Source organism: Mytilus californianus, unplaced genomic scaffold, assembly GCF_021869535.1.
Source record: "Mytilus californianus isolate M0D057914Y unplaced genomic scaffold, xbMytCali1.0.p SCAF_1, whole genome shotgun sequence".
NCBI lineage: Eukaryota > Metazoa > Mollusca > Bivalvia > Mytilida > Mytilidae > Mytilus > Mytilus californianus.
In genome coordinates, this window is record NW_026262581.1 from 41,802,786 (window position 1) to 41,820,203 (window position 17,418).

Below are 17,418 nucleotides of genomic sequence, written 5' to 3' on the forward strand. Positions count from 1 at the left end.
TCCTCATCAGTGTTACAATTAACAACTACATTTGTACACAAATTGTTACAAGAATAAGGCTTGTATTAAAAGCAAATGAGTCAGCATCTACTTCTTAGAATATTATAGCTCAGTGTATCAAGACAAGTGTTGTAGAAATTATTAACATGATTAAATAACATTTGTCCATGTACTAGCAAAATGACTTTCTTAGACTTAGTGCTTAACAATGCAGTGGCGGATCCAGAACTTTTTATCCTCACACTTTATTCCTGGGGCAGTATTATTCTTTAAGATTGACCTATAATTAACAATGTGTCATCCAAACACAGAGGCAATGATTACTAGTATATCAAATGAATGGCTTAAAACCAAAAATCTCAAATGTTATTGCCTAAATGCTAAATTTCACAGCAGCAACTAAAATGTGTTACAGGGTTATAAGCATTTTTTCGTTTCTGTCTTTTACGGTTTTCCCGTAATTGTTACCAATTTTGGACCAAAATTATGGTGTTACAATTAACAGTCTATTTGTTACGGATTTACGTTCATTACCTGTCCAGATCTGTTCTCCGTTTATAAATGATTTTTGATAAGAATCATGTAACATTTAGAGCTTGAATGGTTTGGACTGTTATTTTCCTTTGAGTTTCTTGGGAATATCCCTAAGGGTGACTGGGGAATAGATCGGATCGGCAGTAGAACCCTCACCAAAGTGGGGCATCAGTTTGGCTGTGCAGGATTTATCTAGTATGCAGCCACGTCCAGTAAGAATGAGGACGTTAAATCTGATGCCTCATGTAGAGAGTGCCACGCTGCTAACACGTTAAGAACCCTTGCAACAACTCTTTGAGGGGTCCGTAGGTGGCCTGTTGCAATGCTAAATTTCTGTCCATATCCAATATACCCTCATTTTCCCGTGGTACAAATTTTCCCCGACCTTCATCAGGGTGACCTCTCTTGTAAGACCTACCTATTTAATTTATTGTTTACTTGTTCTCGTCCTTAACATGCATGAAATATTTGCCACTGGACGTTTAGCAATCGACAATCAATCGTGATTACCAGTACAAAATGACCTATATATTTCTTGTTTAATTTTGAATAATTAATGAATGAAACCAGTCATTGTTTTCAATTTTGCAATGTCTGATGGAACAATTTAAATTTCAATGCATAGAAAGAAAACTAGAAATCTGGACCATTATGCCTTTTGCATATAAATATGAAAAAGATTTTCATTTGACGCGATGGTCAGTATTCCTCATTTGATCATCAACTTTGAATCGTAGTTCTGATAAATAAAGAAAACCATTTTGTCACTGAGAGTCACCCAAAAAGTGTGACTGAGGAATAGAAATATGGTCACTACAGGTTTTCTTCCATTAGGCAGTAATACTCTTGCCAAAGTGTGGTGTCCATGCTAAATTTCTGTCCCATATCCCATACACCCTCATTTTCCAGTGGCAGTGTAAATTTTCCTGACTCTCATCCCAGGCGACCTCTATTAATTAAAGGACCTATACCTTTTGTATTTGTTAGTAAAGTGTTCTTTTCCTGAACATGCATGAAATATTTGCCACTGGACATTAAGCAACCAATAACCAATCAATCATATCACTGTGCGCACAGTTGATTATGAAATGTTACGTAAATATTACTGAAAAAAGACACAAATTACGAAAATTTTAATGCCTTTTTACTGATTGCACTCAACAGGGTTGGCATCTTTGCATAGGGGTAAATGCAGTTTTAGGCTTATATCTCTGAAACCAAAGCATTTATAGCAAATCTGACAAGGGGGTTAAATTGTTTATCAGGTCAATTTCTGTTTGCCCTGAAATTTTCAGACGAATCGGACAACCCGTTGTTGGGTTGCTACCCCTGAATTGGTTATTTTAAGGAAATTTTGCAGTTTTTGGTTATCTTGAATATATTATAGATAGAGAGAGATAAACTGTAAACAGCAATAATGTTCAGCAAAGTAAAATCTTCAAATAAGTCAACATGAACAAAATTGTCAGTTGACCCCTTAAGGAGTTATTGCCCTTTATAGTCAATTTTTTAACAATTTTTTGTAAATTTTTGTAATCTTTTACAAAAATCTTCTCCTCTGAAACTACTGAGATAAATTTATCTTAACTTGGCCACAATCATCATTAGGAGTTATAGTTTCAAAAACGTGACCGATGACCCCGCCTACAAACCAAGATGGCCGACATTGCTTAAAATAGTACATAGGGGTAAACTGCAGTTTTTGGCTTATATCTCTAAAACCAAAACATTTAGAGCAATCTGACATGGGGTTCATATGTTAATCAGGTTGAGATCTATCTACACTGAAATTTTCAGATGGATCGGACAACCCGTTGGTGGGTTGCTGCCCCTGAATTGGTAATTTTAAGGAAATTTTGCCGTTTTCTGTTATTATCTTGAATATTATTATAGATAGAGATAAACTGTAAACAGCAATAATGTACAGCAAAGTAAGATCTACAAATAGGTCTGCATGAACAAAATGGTCGGTTGACCCCTTTAGGAGTTATTGCCCTTTATAGTCAATTTTTAACAATTTTCATAAATGTTGTAAACTTTTGTAAATTTTTACAAAATATTTTCCCCTGAAACTGAAAGAAAATGAGAAAAACTTGTACCATATAGTAAGCTATAAAAGGTCCTGATATGAAACATGTGGAACAATTCAAACAAGAAATATATACAACGTTCAAACCTATGATTGTGTTGGATAAAAACCGCATTTTTTATACATGTGCATGCAAAACAAATTCTTGGTAGAGTGGTCTAAATACAGCACACACAACATTTTCCAAAAGACCAAAAAAGTGAAAAAAGTATATTCAAACAAAATGCATTTGACTAACAGGTAGAACAACGGATGTTCTTAAACCCTACTGACTGCCATTGGCGATTGGCAAATAAACGGATCACAAGATGTAACAAAATGGATCTTTATTATAATTTTAAATACCAAACAGAAAACAATAAACTTGCGGAAAAGATGGTATACCTCAAACCTGAGGTGCAAAAATTTGTACACCATATCCGGATTTCGACAATTAATGTCTCTTCAGTGATGTTAGGAATCGAAACAGTATTAGGAGGCCATATAATTTACCTCAATTTAGGATAGACTCTTGAATTTTGAAGAGTCGAAATAGGATGAGCCGATCATATAAACCCGAAGGCAAATATAATACAAGCCCAAACGAAAAAATATAAATAAGTCTAAATTGAAAACAACATTCAAACCTATGATTGCGTTGGATAAAAACCACATTTTTTATACATGTGCATGCAAAACAAATTCTTGGTAGAGTGGTCTAAATACAGCACAAACAACATTTTCCAAAAGACCAAAAAAGTGAAATAAGTATATTTAAACAAAACGCATTTGACTAACAGGTCGAACAACAGATGTTCTTAAACCCTGCTGACTACCAAATAAGCGGATATATATATATATACACAAGTCTAAATTAAAAGAATAGATAGAAAATGAAAGGATTAAACCTTATTTTACCTTTCATCTTTGGAGACCTAAAAGTTGCTTCAGAAACAAATTGTCCAAAACATTGGCACACTTATTTGAAGAAGATACTCCCTTTACCCTAAAAATTGAAAACCACACTTTATAAATTTCATGTGTTGAAAGCACTTTTCTAGATTTACCTTCACCAGGAACGCTCAAAACCAAATATTTGAAAGTCAAATATATAAAATTCAGTGCCATAAAGTTTCTATCTTCAGTTTTTTTATAACAAAATTCTGATAAAAAAAAGTTGGAAAAAAAATCAATTCAAAACAAAATAACTCCCAACGAACGAACCCCTGAGGATGCACATAGATATTTAAAGTGGGAACACCCTAGGAGTGATCTGACCCATTCATTTATCAATAGAACCACATAATGTGTGAATCTTATAGGTATTTTGTTTTGCGTTATTTTTCCACTGACCTTTAATAACGTGCTGATTTGGTATTTAGAAGGATTTTGAAGTCATTAAAGATGCAACACAAATATCAACTAGGAACACCCAAGGAATGTTCTGACCAAATCATTTATTAATAGAACCACATTTTGTGTGAAATTTATAGGTTTTTTGTTTTGCGTTATTTGTTCACTGACCTTTAGTAAGCTGATTTGGCATTAAGCAGGAATTTGATGTCACAGATTTGTCCAACATCTGGAATGTCATAATTCAATATACGCAAAGCTCCTCCTCTGTCAAGATTGTTTTGTATAAGAGAATGATAGGAGTAACCACCTGCATGTAATAAATATTTAACACCATTCTCACTATGAAAAAATGTTGTTTTAATTTGAAAAGAAATATACTTTGTAATAAACTTTAACACAGAAAATTAAAAATTTGCAGTAAACGGTATTTTCATACAAAGATAACATCAAGATTATTGCTTTTTTACAATGGACTGTCCCACAGAAAAAAGAACTAAAATCATGAGAAAATCAGATTCCATCGTTGTATATTGTGCAATACAATATTTCTCCTCCCTTGACAGTTAAATTTTGTTTATTTAAAATAAATTTAAAATATTTAGAATAAATCTGTCTTGAGAGGAGAAATATCTGATCACATGTGAATCAGTGATAGAGTCAATATATAACTTTATTCCATTTTATTGAAAGACAATCTACCATCAGAATAGTAAGCTACAGCCAAATCATTACTTCGCTTCTGTTTCTCTGACATCTAATGTATTGCTCTATATTTAGTAAAGATTCCTGATCTCATACCTCCAAAAGATCAATCAGCAGGGATTAAAGATGATAACAAAAAAAACACTGACTTCCTGCCATTATTTGATTCTGACATACCAAAAGATGGATTTACTGGAACAGAATCAGGAAAAGGTTCACACCAAGGTGAAAATAAAACAGATACAGAATCAAAGTCATTATGCAATACTGATATAACAAAAGATAAAACATCAAAAACAAAAGACGAACAGGTTCCAGAAAAGAGTTCACCAAGACAAGATAGAGAAAGAGAAGGTATACCTGAAGGCAAAATAAGTCAGCATGGAGAAGAGATGGACAAGTTAGCATCAGCAACAGCATCACTAACAGTATCTGAAAGGTAAAAGTTTGTCAGCATCACTTACAGTAACTGAAAGGTCAAAGTTTATCAGCATCACTTACAATAACTGAAAGGTCAAAGTTTGTCAGCATCACTTACAGTAACTGAAAGGTCAAAGTTTGTCAGCATCACTTACAGTAACTGAAAGGTCAAAGTTCGTCAGCATCACTTACAGTAACTGAAAGGTCAAATGTTTGTCAGCATCACTTACAGTAGCTGAAAGGTCAAAGTTTGTCAGCATCACTTACAGTAACTGAAAGGTCAAATGTTTGTCAGCATCACTTATAGTAACCGAAAGGTCAAAGTTTCTCAGCATCACTTACAGTAACTGAAAGGTCAAAGTTTGTCAAGACTTTTCAAACTTGCAGAAGGCAGATATTACAGTTGTTAATATGAATTTTATATATAGATGTATTTTCACTTGTATTCAAATTAGTCTGCCATTACTAAAATCACACAAGTTCCTGCAAAATTTTGCTTCACAATTTAGAAAATTTGACATCATAATTAAAAAGTGATTGTTGCTTGATGTCAGAAGGTTATTGGGAGACATATCTAAGTTCATTCAGCTAAACACCAAAAGTGTAAATATGTCTATTTTGGATGGTACTGTTTTTTTGTGTTAAGGTGAAAATGCACTTATAATTGGTGGATTTTTTTAAGCTCACCTGGCCCAAAGTGCCAAGTGAGCTTTTCTCATTACTTAACATCCGTCGTCATCTGTGGTCGTCCTGGGAAATCATCAGTCGACTCCTTATTAGAGTTATTGTCCTTTGATGACAATTTTGACAATTTTTTTGTGTTTTTGCCTTATATCTCAAAATTATAATAGATAGATAGAAACTTAAAAAGCAAAAATGATAAGCAAGACAAGATGTACAATTAATATAATATGGAGGAAATTGTCCGACGACTCCTTATTGGAGTTATTGCCATTAAATGACGATTTTTACCATTTTTCTTGCATTTTGCTGTATATGATAAAAATTATAATAGATAAATAGACACTTTAAATGACAAAAATGATCAGCAAGGCAAGATCTACTAACAAGTCAAATTTTGCCGATATAGTTAGTAGACTATCACTCTTTATAGGAGTGATTGGCTTTAAATGAAGATTTTTTACCCTCTTTTATGTTTTGAACAAAAACTAAAGAAGATAGAGAGAAATGAAACAGACTAAATGATCAGCAATACGAAATAAAAAAAACAGAGATTTTTGTCATGAATTCTATTCTCGTCTACAATAAAATTGAGAATGGAAATGGGGAATATGTCAAAGAGACAACAACCCGACCAAAGAGCAGACAACAGCCGAAGGCCACCAATGGGTCTTCAACGCAGCGAGAAAAAATCCCGCACACAGAGGTGTTCCTCAGCTGGCCCCTAAATAAAATTGTGTACTAGTTCAGTGAAAATGGACATCACACTAAACTCCAAAACATATAAATGAACTAAAATTAAAAAACCAACAAGACTAACAAAGGCCAGAGGCTTCTGACTTGGGACAGGCGCAAAAATACGGCGGGGTTAAACATGTTTTGTGAGATTTTAACCTTCCCCCTATACCTCTAGCCAATGTAGAATAAAGAAACACATAGCAATACGCACAGTAAAACTCAGTTTAAAAGAAGTCTGAGTCTGATATTAGAATAGGTAACAAAAGAAACTAAGCAAAATGACAATGATACATAAATGAACAAAGGTCTACTAGCAGTTACTGACATGCTAGCTCCAGACTTCAATTAAACTGATTGAAAGATTATGTCTTCATCATATGAAAATCAAGTACAATCCCTCCCTTTAGGGGTTTAGTATCATACCATCATAAAATATATGAGAAGAACATAATCCGTATCATGCCAACAACTGGTTTTAGAATAAATGTGTTTATTTCCGATGCAAAGACCCTATGAGTAAATCAATATTAATACCAAAATATGCAATCCTTAATGACTTGACAAACAGTATTATGTAATGTTGGAGAGTGTCCTTTGTTGAATATGCACATAGACGAAGGTGAACCACACAGGATCTTTAGAGCCTCTAGTTTTATTGCTTATAAGAAACCTATGATGTTTAAAATTTGCAATTCTCCATATAAGCCGATGATTTCAGAGTAAATGTATACTGATATTAATACAAGATGCTCAAAGAGGTATTAAATGTTTTGGTATTATATGGTAATTTATTCAGGTAAACAGTGAAATTTTATACAAGAAAATTACAGAAGCTGCAAGTGCAGTCATTTCATGCAGAATAACATTAATGTTGAAAATAGTAATTTCTATTAAACAGTTTATTTAAGCATAGATATTTTAGCATATTCATTTCCAAGTACAAATATATTATCATTTAGAATAAATATTGTAATGTCATCGATTCCATATTGACAAATTCATTCAAAGATGGATCATTGGATGTGAAATCATTAATAGTAAAGCCCTATTAAGTTTTTAACTCAACTAACCCAAAGGGCCAGTGTGAGCTTTTGCCATAACTTGGCTTCCATAGTCTGTTATCATCATTGTTCATTAACCTTTACCAGTATCTTGTCCTCTGAAACTACTGGGCCAATTACAACCAATCTTGGTTACAATCACCCTTGGGGTATCTTGTTAAAGAACATTTCAAATGATTTTGCCTGATTACCAAAATTGCTGCTTAGTCTAAGAATAGAACTTGGGGGGTAAAACCCTAGTTTTTATAAAAATAAGAAGATGTTGTATGATTGCCAGAACAACGACTACCCACCAGAGTTTGAATGATGTGGATGTCTGTTATCCTACAAACAGTTGCAGATAGATGAAATATGACTGTGACAAATATATGCAGAATGTTAATCTGTCTATTTAGGCTAAAATTTTTAGAAGACTCCTTAAATGAAAGATTTTATTGTTTTTTTTAATATTTTTGCCTATTTTGTTGAAAACTATTATAGATAGTGAGAAACTTTAAAAAGATAAAATGATCAGTATGACAGGATGTCAATTAAGTAAACATTGCTGATATTGTCTGTTCACTCCTTATATGAGTTGTAGCTCCTAAAGGAAAATTTTCACCATTTTTCCCAAATGCTTACAAGTAAAAAATAAAAGTTGGTTCAATTGCAGCATTATAGAATCTTGTTAACTTGATATAAGATTTAAATGACGAAATTGAAAAGGAACCATCTTCACGAATCAAACATTTTAGAACTGATTTGAGTAGCTTTAATAAGTATTTGTAGTCATTGAATGTAATGTGTTTGCATATAGATTTAGGGAAGTTGTTAATTGTTTCCTTTTTTTACAGTCCAAAAGTGTTTAGTGAAAAAGTTGAAATACATCTAGATCATTTCCCAGAGATAAACTTCATTCAGATATTAAGAGCTAAACAGAAAACATTAGAAGCAGAGGTATGTTTATAGTGAGTAAATCAAATATGAAAAATAAGAAAGAAGATGCAAGTTATAATGTATGAAAGATTATTTTAGAAGAAATTTGATTAAAACTTTTTAATTAAAAAAAAAGATGAAAAGACATCTGTTGGTATTCAAGAAGAAGATTGACAATTGACAGCACATTTAAACATTGATATCACTTGTCAATAATGATGCTACTGTTACACGTATTGAAATATTATTAATTCTCCCGGCCAAGAACTCAAACTGTGTAGTCTAACGTTTGAAATTTAGTTATGAGCGAAAAGCAAAGTGATTTGACGAGCGACCAATAGGTGATAATTTAATATTCATAAATTCATAAAATCAATTAGTACCTATTGGTTGTTAAACTAACAACTACTGCAGGTGAAAATTTTACCTTGAATTTGATGCAAGGCAGGGGATAGTTTAATCGTGTTGTATGAAATCATTCATTTGTTGATTCAATAAAAGAAAGCTGAGAATCTGAGGTACTCCTAACAAAAAGTATGTGATAACTGTTAGGTCTTTGGAAACATTTCTACTCTACTTACAATATAGCATTAAGCTTAAATGACTTATGCAAAGCAATGTGTGTAATGTAGTGAAAACATTATAAAGTGAAAAATATCTGCTAGGTAGTGTACGGTGGGATAATATATTTTCAAGAACAATTTAAATGTCTGCACCAAGCAAGCGTTGCTTTAAGGATAACTGGGTGTGTGTACCTAAAACAAAAGCTCTGCTAATGAGAGCTGATTGTTTGGTTCAAATGTAATGTAAAATCTGATTGGATAATTAGTATGCACTCAAAAAACAATTAGTAAACAAGAAGCACATGCAGCAGTGACTTGGAAACCCCATGGCTGATTGGATAAATTAAAAGACATGGTCTACAAAATAAGATTATACATGTACAAGCATTCCAAAAGTAATTCTCTCATTGAATTTTAACCAATTCTATCGTTTAATGTTTCCTCAATAAAGAAAAATTAAGTTTGCCTTATATAACCCATTTAAATAACTTTAATTTCGTTAATTTCAATGTATTTTGATGAAAAAACAAGGTCTGTGAACCTCAAGTTTTTACATTAAAATTTGATAGTACATTGACCCAGAAGTCTTTTACAGAAGTTTGAGAAAATCTATTGCGAACGTTTAGACACCCCAGCTACCTTAGATGTAATAGATATTTAGGGCTAAAAAGAGGAGGGGCCTCTGTGGCCGAGTGGTCAAAGTAATTCATCTACAATGATCACTAGTTTGTCAACTCTGAGGTTGTGAGTTTGAACATCAATTGTGGTGAGGTGTGTTCGACTCATATGTTAATTAACAAGGATTGCCAGATTTCCTGCCGAAAGTTCAATGGTTCTTTCTGGTTACTCAGGCTTTCCCAACCAATAATAAATGGTGCTATTATATAAATAGCCAAGGGCGTCGTACAAAAAAACAAATTTACAAATTGATTTGGGAGGTATTTGTCCTGCTCTTCAAACAGTTCTAGTTGTTTTTACCTTGATTTATAAGTAAGTAAAAAATTATTTTCTTTTCAGACTAAGACCAAACTTTTCTTGAGAGGCCAAGCATTAGAAACCAGGGGTGTAGAACATACAGAAAAAATTTTGTATGTTCATATATACTCAGAGAAAAAAGAGAATGTTAGAAATGCTGTTCAAATGGTAAGTTTCAGTAATGTTGTATCCCAATTTTTGACATTTTTACCTATTATGTCTGTTTGTTTTGTTCACACATTGTTGTCAATATAATGGAATTTTATGCAACTGTCATACAAGTGAGAGGTTTAGCTAGCTATAAAATCAGATTTAATCCACCATTTTCTACATACAGAAATGCCTGTACCAAACCAGGAATATGTTGTTTTCCACTCACTTGATGTGTTTGAGCTTTTTATTTTGCTATTTGATAAAGGACTTTCTGTTTTGAATTTTCCTTAGAGTTTGGTATATATTTTTGTTATATTACTTTTTATATATATCTTTTTTTGAAATCATAAAAGAAAACATTTTTTTGAATGATGATGGTGTTGGAAAGATATTATTTACTTATTTTGTTACCATACGTTACTTTAAGCTTTCAATATGTTGTCCTTTGCCCCCTAATTCATAGTCAAGTGACTTCTAAACTTTGGAACAATTTACATATTAGTTTGTGATAAATGTGGAATCATTTATTTACATGGGTTTCCAATTCTTGTGGATTGGAGAAAGGTTGTTTTTTTTTGTGGAAATTTGAATTTGTGGTTTGGCAAGAGTTTGTATACAAGCCCATGGAAAATTTATACTTCTTTGAACATTAACATTTGGTATACCCATGCAATCAACAAAAATTGGTACTCACAGTAGGTCAGTTTAAGGGAAACCACTAATGATATGTCAATGATGTTTTATGCAGTTGTATTATCATTGGCTCATCTCATTTCTAGGGAGATTATTTGTCCCTGCATTCTCAGTCATGATACATTTACTAGACAGAATTTTTTAACTGTAAACATTATCAGCAATTGAGTGTCATTACTCTTAGGATCTGTTAGTAACTTATTTCCTGTTTGCTGATACTTTAAAATTTTCAATATGTTGGCTAAGCGTAAAATGTTTCATCACACTTTTCTCCACTACTCCTGAACAGAACTACTTCAAATGTGGGCAGCAGCTTAACAGTGATAAGTTGTAATGTGTGAGCTCTTTTTGATCCATCAGAAACTCACGTCTTGTTTTCTGGTGCTTAGAATTATAAGTTACATTCTTGCTACTCAATACTTTACATATAAACCTCAAAAACTGTATTAGATAGTCAGAAACTGTAAGTATTACAATGTACCAATACAAGATATACAAAATGCCAATATGACGTAAATCATAATAGAAAAAAGTAAAATAACAAAAATACCGAACTCCATGGAAAAATCAAATCTGAATCAAAAGCTCAAACACATTAAATGAATGGAAAACAATTGTCATATTCCTGACTTGGTACAGGCATTTCCTCATATAGACTACTTAAGGATGTACTTACGTGAAATTAAAAAAATCTAGAATTTAAAATTGATACTTTAAGTCAGACGAGCATAAGTTAAGGAATAAAATAAGCTAAAAATATTAATAGGTTATGGAACTCCTTTTTGAGATATTTGATTTATAAAAAATGGCGGGAAAAGGCTGACTCAGACTTTTACCTTATATTTAGCATTGGTATTATTTTAGGTCTCAAATCGTAAGAAAAAAAATATAGAATCTGCTTAAATTTTTGTAATGACTTTTGTATGAGCTATGAAAAGAAAAGTGGGTGATGTGGGGCAAAATATTTTACCCTGTATCCTAGGGAAAAAACCAAGAAGTTGAACATCTGACAAAAAATCATAAACCTCACGTAAGTACATCCTTAAAGGAAGATATTGCCTATGAATGAAGATATTTAACTTTTATTTTTTTATTGCCTTGAAAGCTATAATAGATAATGTAGCACAAAATCTACCCATAGAAGATAAAAAAATGTTAACTATATGACTGAAACTACCAATTGATTCCTTTGGAGTTATTGTTTTTAAATCAAGATCTATTTACCAGTTTGAATGCAGTTGCCCTTTATCTTAAAAAATTGTAATAGATAGATTGAAACTGCAAACAGCAAAAATACCATAATCGACAATGCAGGATCTAGGAAAATGTTGAAAATACTTAAAACACTGAAAACATCATTTATCACCAATAAAAACTGTAATAGACAGAAACTGTTAACAAAAAAAAAAAAATTATTATCAAAGCAAGATATACAAAAGTTACATATCTGAAACACGATTTTTCATAAAGTTTGACCTTTAACAATATATGAACTCTTATTATTGTTATATATTTTATAAATTTGAGAACCAAGCATACAGTGATTGTTTCAGTGGTATTAAAAATATTGTGTAGACTGCTTAGTGGAGGGCCATTTTTTAAAATTTTTGCTAAAATAAATAATGTGATCCTGGCACTGAAAATTGCCTTAATTTTACTTGAATGCACTAGAAAAGCATTCAGGGTATGACATTAAAGGTAGTTTGATTGCCTGGGATAAGTTAAAGTCATTCTCGGGCAAGTAAAAACTGCAGTGTACTTTTCCAATGTGCAAGTACAAAAATGAAAGTTGATGGCATGGAAAATTACAGAATAAAATAGTAGTACAAAGTAGTAAATAACCATGATAACTTAAAAATCATTGATTTTTAAATCTGAAACAAATGTGAAATTAAAAAAATATATTAAGAAATTTAATGAGCTCTCTCATGTTCAGTTACTAATTTATTTGTAGAGTTTTTTTTTTGTGGGTAAAAATTAAACTATGCCCATATTCTGTATTCTTACGCAAAATCATTTATAGCATATCACAACGAAATCAGTATATATCACAGACTGGTGATGGGAATGGCAGCATATGCTTGGGAAACTTTTTAGCAATATTTCAGAGAAATGAAAACTTGGAACACAATGAAATGATTTTGAGTCCATTAATGGCAGCTTAGAATTTAAGAAAGTACAAAATTTGGACAAGTGGTTTTCTTTTTCTGACAAGTTAACTATCATGGTCCCTTGCCCAAACAGCAAGTTGTTAAAAAAGTTTCACTGGCATTATGTTTGAAAACAAATAATTTTTAAAAAGCATTTTAGATTGCAATGAAGATAAAAAAAAATTTTGTGGTAATAAGTATATTGTGTATAGGTTTCATAATGTTTGGTTGGGGCAAACTTAAGTTACAGAACGGAAACTAAAAATTTTTCAAAGTATTATACATGAACAATTTTTTGTCATTTGTTATAGAGCTTACAGCACTTATATGATTACTTAATAGGTAAATGAAATTAAAGATACAGAAATTGAATCAGTGAATAGAAGAAAAAATACAGAAAATGTAGAAAACACATCAACCAGCAGGTAATAATAAAGACTTGACTTTCTGAGTTGAAATTCATATTTAATAATATGGGGACTAAAAAGAATATCACCAAACGTCAAATTTTGGCTGCAGGAGTTGTTTGTTATTTTGTAAAGCATAGGATATCATCAATTTTGGAGTCAGAACTTTGGTACTAACATGATTTATAACCAACCTTTTTAAAATTGTCCAGATATAAATTTTTATGTGATAAGTTTCAACTCCCTCAGTCAAAGTTGACCTTAGATGGATTTGGCTATTTTTTAAGGTTCTTTTTATCTCAACTGGGCCAAAAGGCCAAGTGAGCTTTTCTCATCACTTATATATATTGTCCATCGTTGTTGTCGTCCGTTAACTTTTACAAAAATCTTCTCCTCTGAAACTACTGACCAAATTTAACCAAACTTGGCCACAATCATCATTGGGGTATCTAGTTTAAAGAATGTGTCCAATGACCCCGCCTGCCCAAGATGGCCGACATTGCTAAAAATAGAACATAAGGGTAAAAAGTTTTTTCCATCATTTTGAAAACTGGTATAAATAGGGAAAATCTGACAAGAGCAATAGTGTTCAGAATGTTGGGCTCTACCAATTGTCGAAGTAAGTCAAAACTGTAAATCGACTTTTATAGGAGTTATTGCCCTTAAAAGACAAATTTTACCCTTTTTTTCAATTTTACCTACATGTATCTGTATCTGTATAAGGAATTCCTCCTTCAAAGGAGCACTTCTTTTCAGAATCGGTTAAAAGTTCGCTATATTTACAGTGGACTTGGATAAACAAAAATGTTAAGATTACGCCCTTGGGGTGAATGTTGGCTACATTCAATGGCCCTTTCGTTTGCTAGATGGAAGAGCTTTCAAAAGTTCATTTCTTTGGACATGTAAGGCATAGCATAGTTTCCTGGTTATATACTCTACTTTAAAGCAGTTGTCAGTACATTTGCATCTACAGTCACAAGCACATAATAATCTACTTGGGTCTAATCTTGAAAACTATAATAGACAGAGAGAAACTTTAAATTGCAAAAATGATCAGCAAGCCCTTTGATGACAATTTTTACCATTTGTTTGTGTTTTTGTCTTATATCTTAAAAAGTATGATAGATAGATAGAAACTTAATTTAGCAAAAATGATCAGCAAGACAAGACCTACAATTAATGGAGGAAATGGTCTGACAACTTCTTATTGAAGTTATTGCCCTTTATTGATGATTTTTACCATTTTTTTGTATTTTGTCTTATATATACCTGTCAACTGACCCGTATCCTGATGGTGTGACCAGAGATTTTCACAACTCTGAGTGGTCACCCAGGATACCCGCCGGTCCTAAATTATCCTGGGAATTCCAAAACTACCTGTTATAACCCAGATTCTTAATCCTTCAGACTGATTTCATAAGCGATTTTCCTTTGAAATACCGGCAAATTTGTAATTCTTCCTGGACAAGAAGTTCAACTAGCTGTGCAAACTCAAATTAAGTGATCCATTTCAGTGCATGGCTTTACTTGACAGCTTTGATGTCAAACACACTGTTTATGAACACCAATTACCTTAGCTTTAGGTCATAAATAATTTGTGTATTTCAAAGTTGTTTCACAAAAAATTTGAGTAACTTCCCCTTTTTTGTCCCCTTTCAAAATATACTCCTTAAATTTATGTTTATTTTTGTAAAAAAGATTAAATCTAAAACAAATTGAATGCAAATGCATATTAAAATATTACTTTTCATTATTTTTCTACCTTAGTACAATTAGAAAATAAATAGTTGAAAATTATTTTTTTCATCTCTACTTCCTTTAAATGTTTAACTTTTTTTTTTATTATACTCTAACATCAATCAGTTTTGGGATAATGTATAAAGCTGTACAGATAGATGCACACTGAATGAATTGATTATAATAATTATAGAAGGGATTATGGCTTGGCTTGAATTGTTAAAGTATTTTTTGAAACATTAATCTATCAAAATCATAAGTGCATTACAACAATAATAGTTTAAAATTATTTTCAGTTAATACTTAACCATTGGAACATGTTTTGGAAATTCTTTGTTTTAAAATATAAAAACAAATATAAAAAATGTCCCCTAAATACTTAATTTCAGCTGGAAAAAAGTTTGTACACGTTATGACCTGAGATTTTATTCTTCAATGCAGGTCATGACCTGCATTTTCATTTTCATAGGTTGACAGGTATGCCTTATATGAAAATTATAATAGATAAATAGACACTTAAAATCACAAAAATGTTAAGCAAAGCAAGAGCTACTAACAAGTCAAATTTTGCTGATATTAATTTAGACTGTCACTCTTCATAGGAGTGATTGCCCTTAAATGAGGATTCTTTTTTACCCTCTTTTGTGTTTTGAGCAAAAACTAAAGAAGATAGAGAGAAACTAAACAGACTAAATGATCAGCAAAACAAGATCAACAAAACAGAGATTTTTGTCATGAATTCTATTCTCGTCTACAATGTTGGAGAGTGTCCTTTATTTAAAATGCACATAGACCAAGGTGAGCGACACAAGCTCCTTAGAGCCTCTAGTTCATGATCTCTGTTCGAATTAACTATGTATAATAAAGCAGATATTTGGTCCATGTTATCATTGATATTAGGCAATCTGTGGCAGTTGATTCAAAATGACTCTGTTCTGAGATATTATTTGATGCTGGAAAAAATTGCCATAGATATAAAAAGATGTGGTATGAGTGCCAATGAGACAACTCTCCATCCAAGACACAACTTGTAAAAGTAAACCCTTATAGGTCAAAGTACGGCCTTCAACACGGAGCCTTGGCTCACACCGAACAGCAAGCTATAAAGGGCCCCAAAAATGACTAGTGTAAAACCATTCAAACAGGAAAACCAACGGTGTAATCTGTATAAAAAAGAGAGACAAGAAACACATATGAACCACATCAACAAACAACAACCACTGAACATCAGGTTCCTGACTTAGAACAGGTGCAAACAAATGCAGCGGGTTTAAACGTTTCAATAGGCGCCAACCATCACCCTACCTGAAACAATAGTGTAACATCACAACATAGAAAGACACACTATAGAATATCAATTGAAATGGCTTAACTCAATCAAAAGACCATGCATATAAATCAACAAAACAAATCTTATTCTATACATATACAATTAGTTGTCCATGAAATGTATATTCCGTGTTTATTTGCCTTTAGAATTAAGACAAATACATTTTTTTGCAGTTTCTGAAAATGGTAGGAAATTCAGTCAATTAACTGGAACTTGAATAATCAAAGATGGTTGCCACACATGAAATGATGCCACTTTGTGAAATGTAACCAGAATTCCTTTTTTATTGTGATATTAACATATGTAAACAGTGATAAATTATTTTATATGATATACTGTGAATGTTATTAGAAAAAAAATTATTTTAAAAAAGAAATATGAGGATATAAAGGGGGAACATTAGCCTCTCCTGAACATTGGAAAAATGTGTAAAGATTTTATTTGTTTAAGAACAATAGGGAAAATACCATAAGTTAACTTTATCTTTGTATATAAGTATAATTATTTTACAATACAGGATATAAATATTGAAGGAATGTTTATTATGGACCTTCAATATTACAAATTTGGCAAAAATGTTTTAACTATAGTTACATGAGAGTGAATGAATGGAGAAGTGGGGGTATATGGTAATGAAACAGTAGCCGAAACCCCCTTCCCCCAAAAAAAAACACTTACATGGTTCCTAACAAGAGGCAGTCACATAACCATGTTCTCTTAACTGAAATTTGCAATCTAAAAATGCTATTTAATGTAACTTTGATACTGTTTAAATTGATGTAAATACTAAAAGTGGTCAAAAACGACAATAAAATTAAGAATTTCAAAACCATATGACAGAAAAGCAAATTGTCCAGATAGTCAGTTATTTATTATTTGCAATAATGTTGTTGGTTGCTTAACGTCCAGTGGCAAATATTTCATGCTTGTTCAAG

The 17,418-nt window shown here is 32.0% G+C and overlaps 1 protein-coding gene across 4 annotated transcripts in view; it reads left to right on the forward strand.

Moving 5' to 3' along the window:
• LOC127701676 (histone deacetylase 6-like) overlaps nt 1-17,015 on the forward strand; it is a 178,548-nt gene extending 161,533 nt beyond the window's left edge. For all 4 annotated transcript variants that reach the window (XM_052205676.1, XM_052205685.1, XM_052205693.1 and 1 more), the window contains 5 exons: nt 4,736-5,099; nt 8,394-8,496; nt 10,056-10,181; nt 13,352-13,434; nt 16,657-17,015. In XM_052205676.1, the coding sequence (XP_052061636.1) occupies nt 4,736-5,099; nt 8,394-8,496; nt 10,056-10,181; nt 13,352-13,434; nt 16,657-16,663 (683 nt within the window). In that variant the 3' untranslated portion in view covers nt 16,664-17,015. The remainder of the gene's footprint in view (nt 1-4,735; nt 5,100-8,393; nt 8,497-10,055; nt 10,182-13,351; nt 13,435-16,656) is intronic.
• Nucleotides 17,016-17,418: the final 403 nt, after the last annotated feature.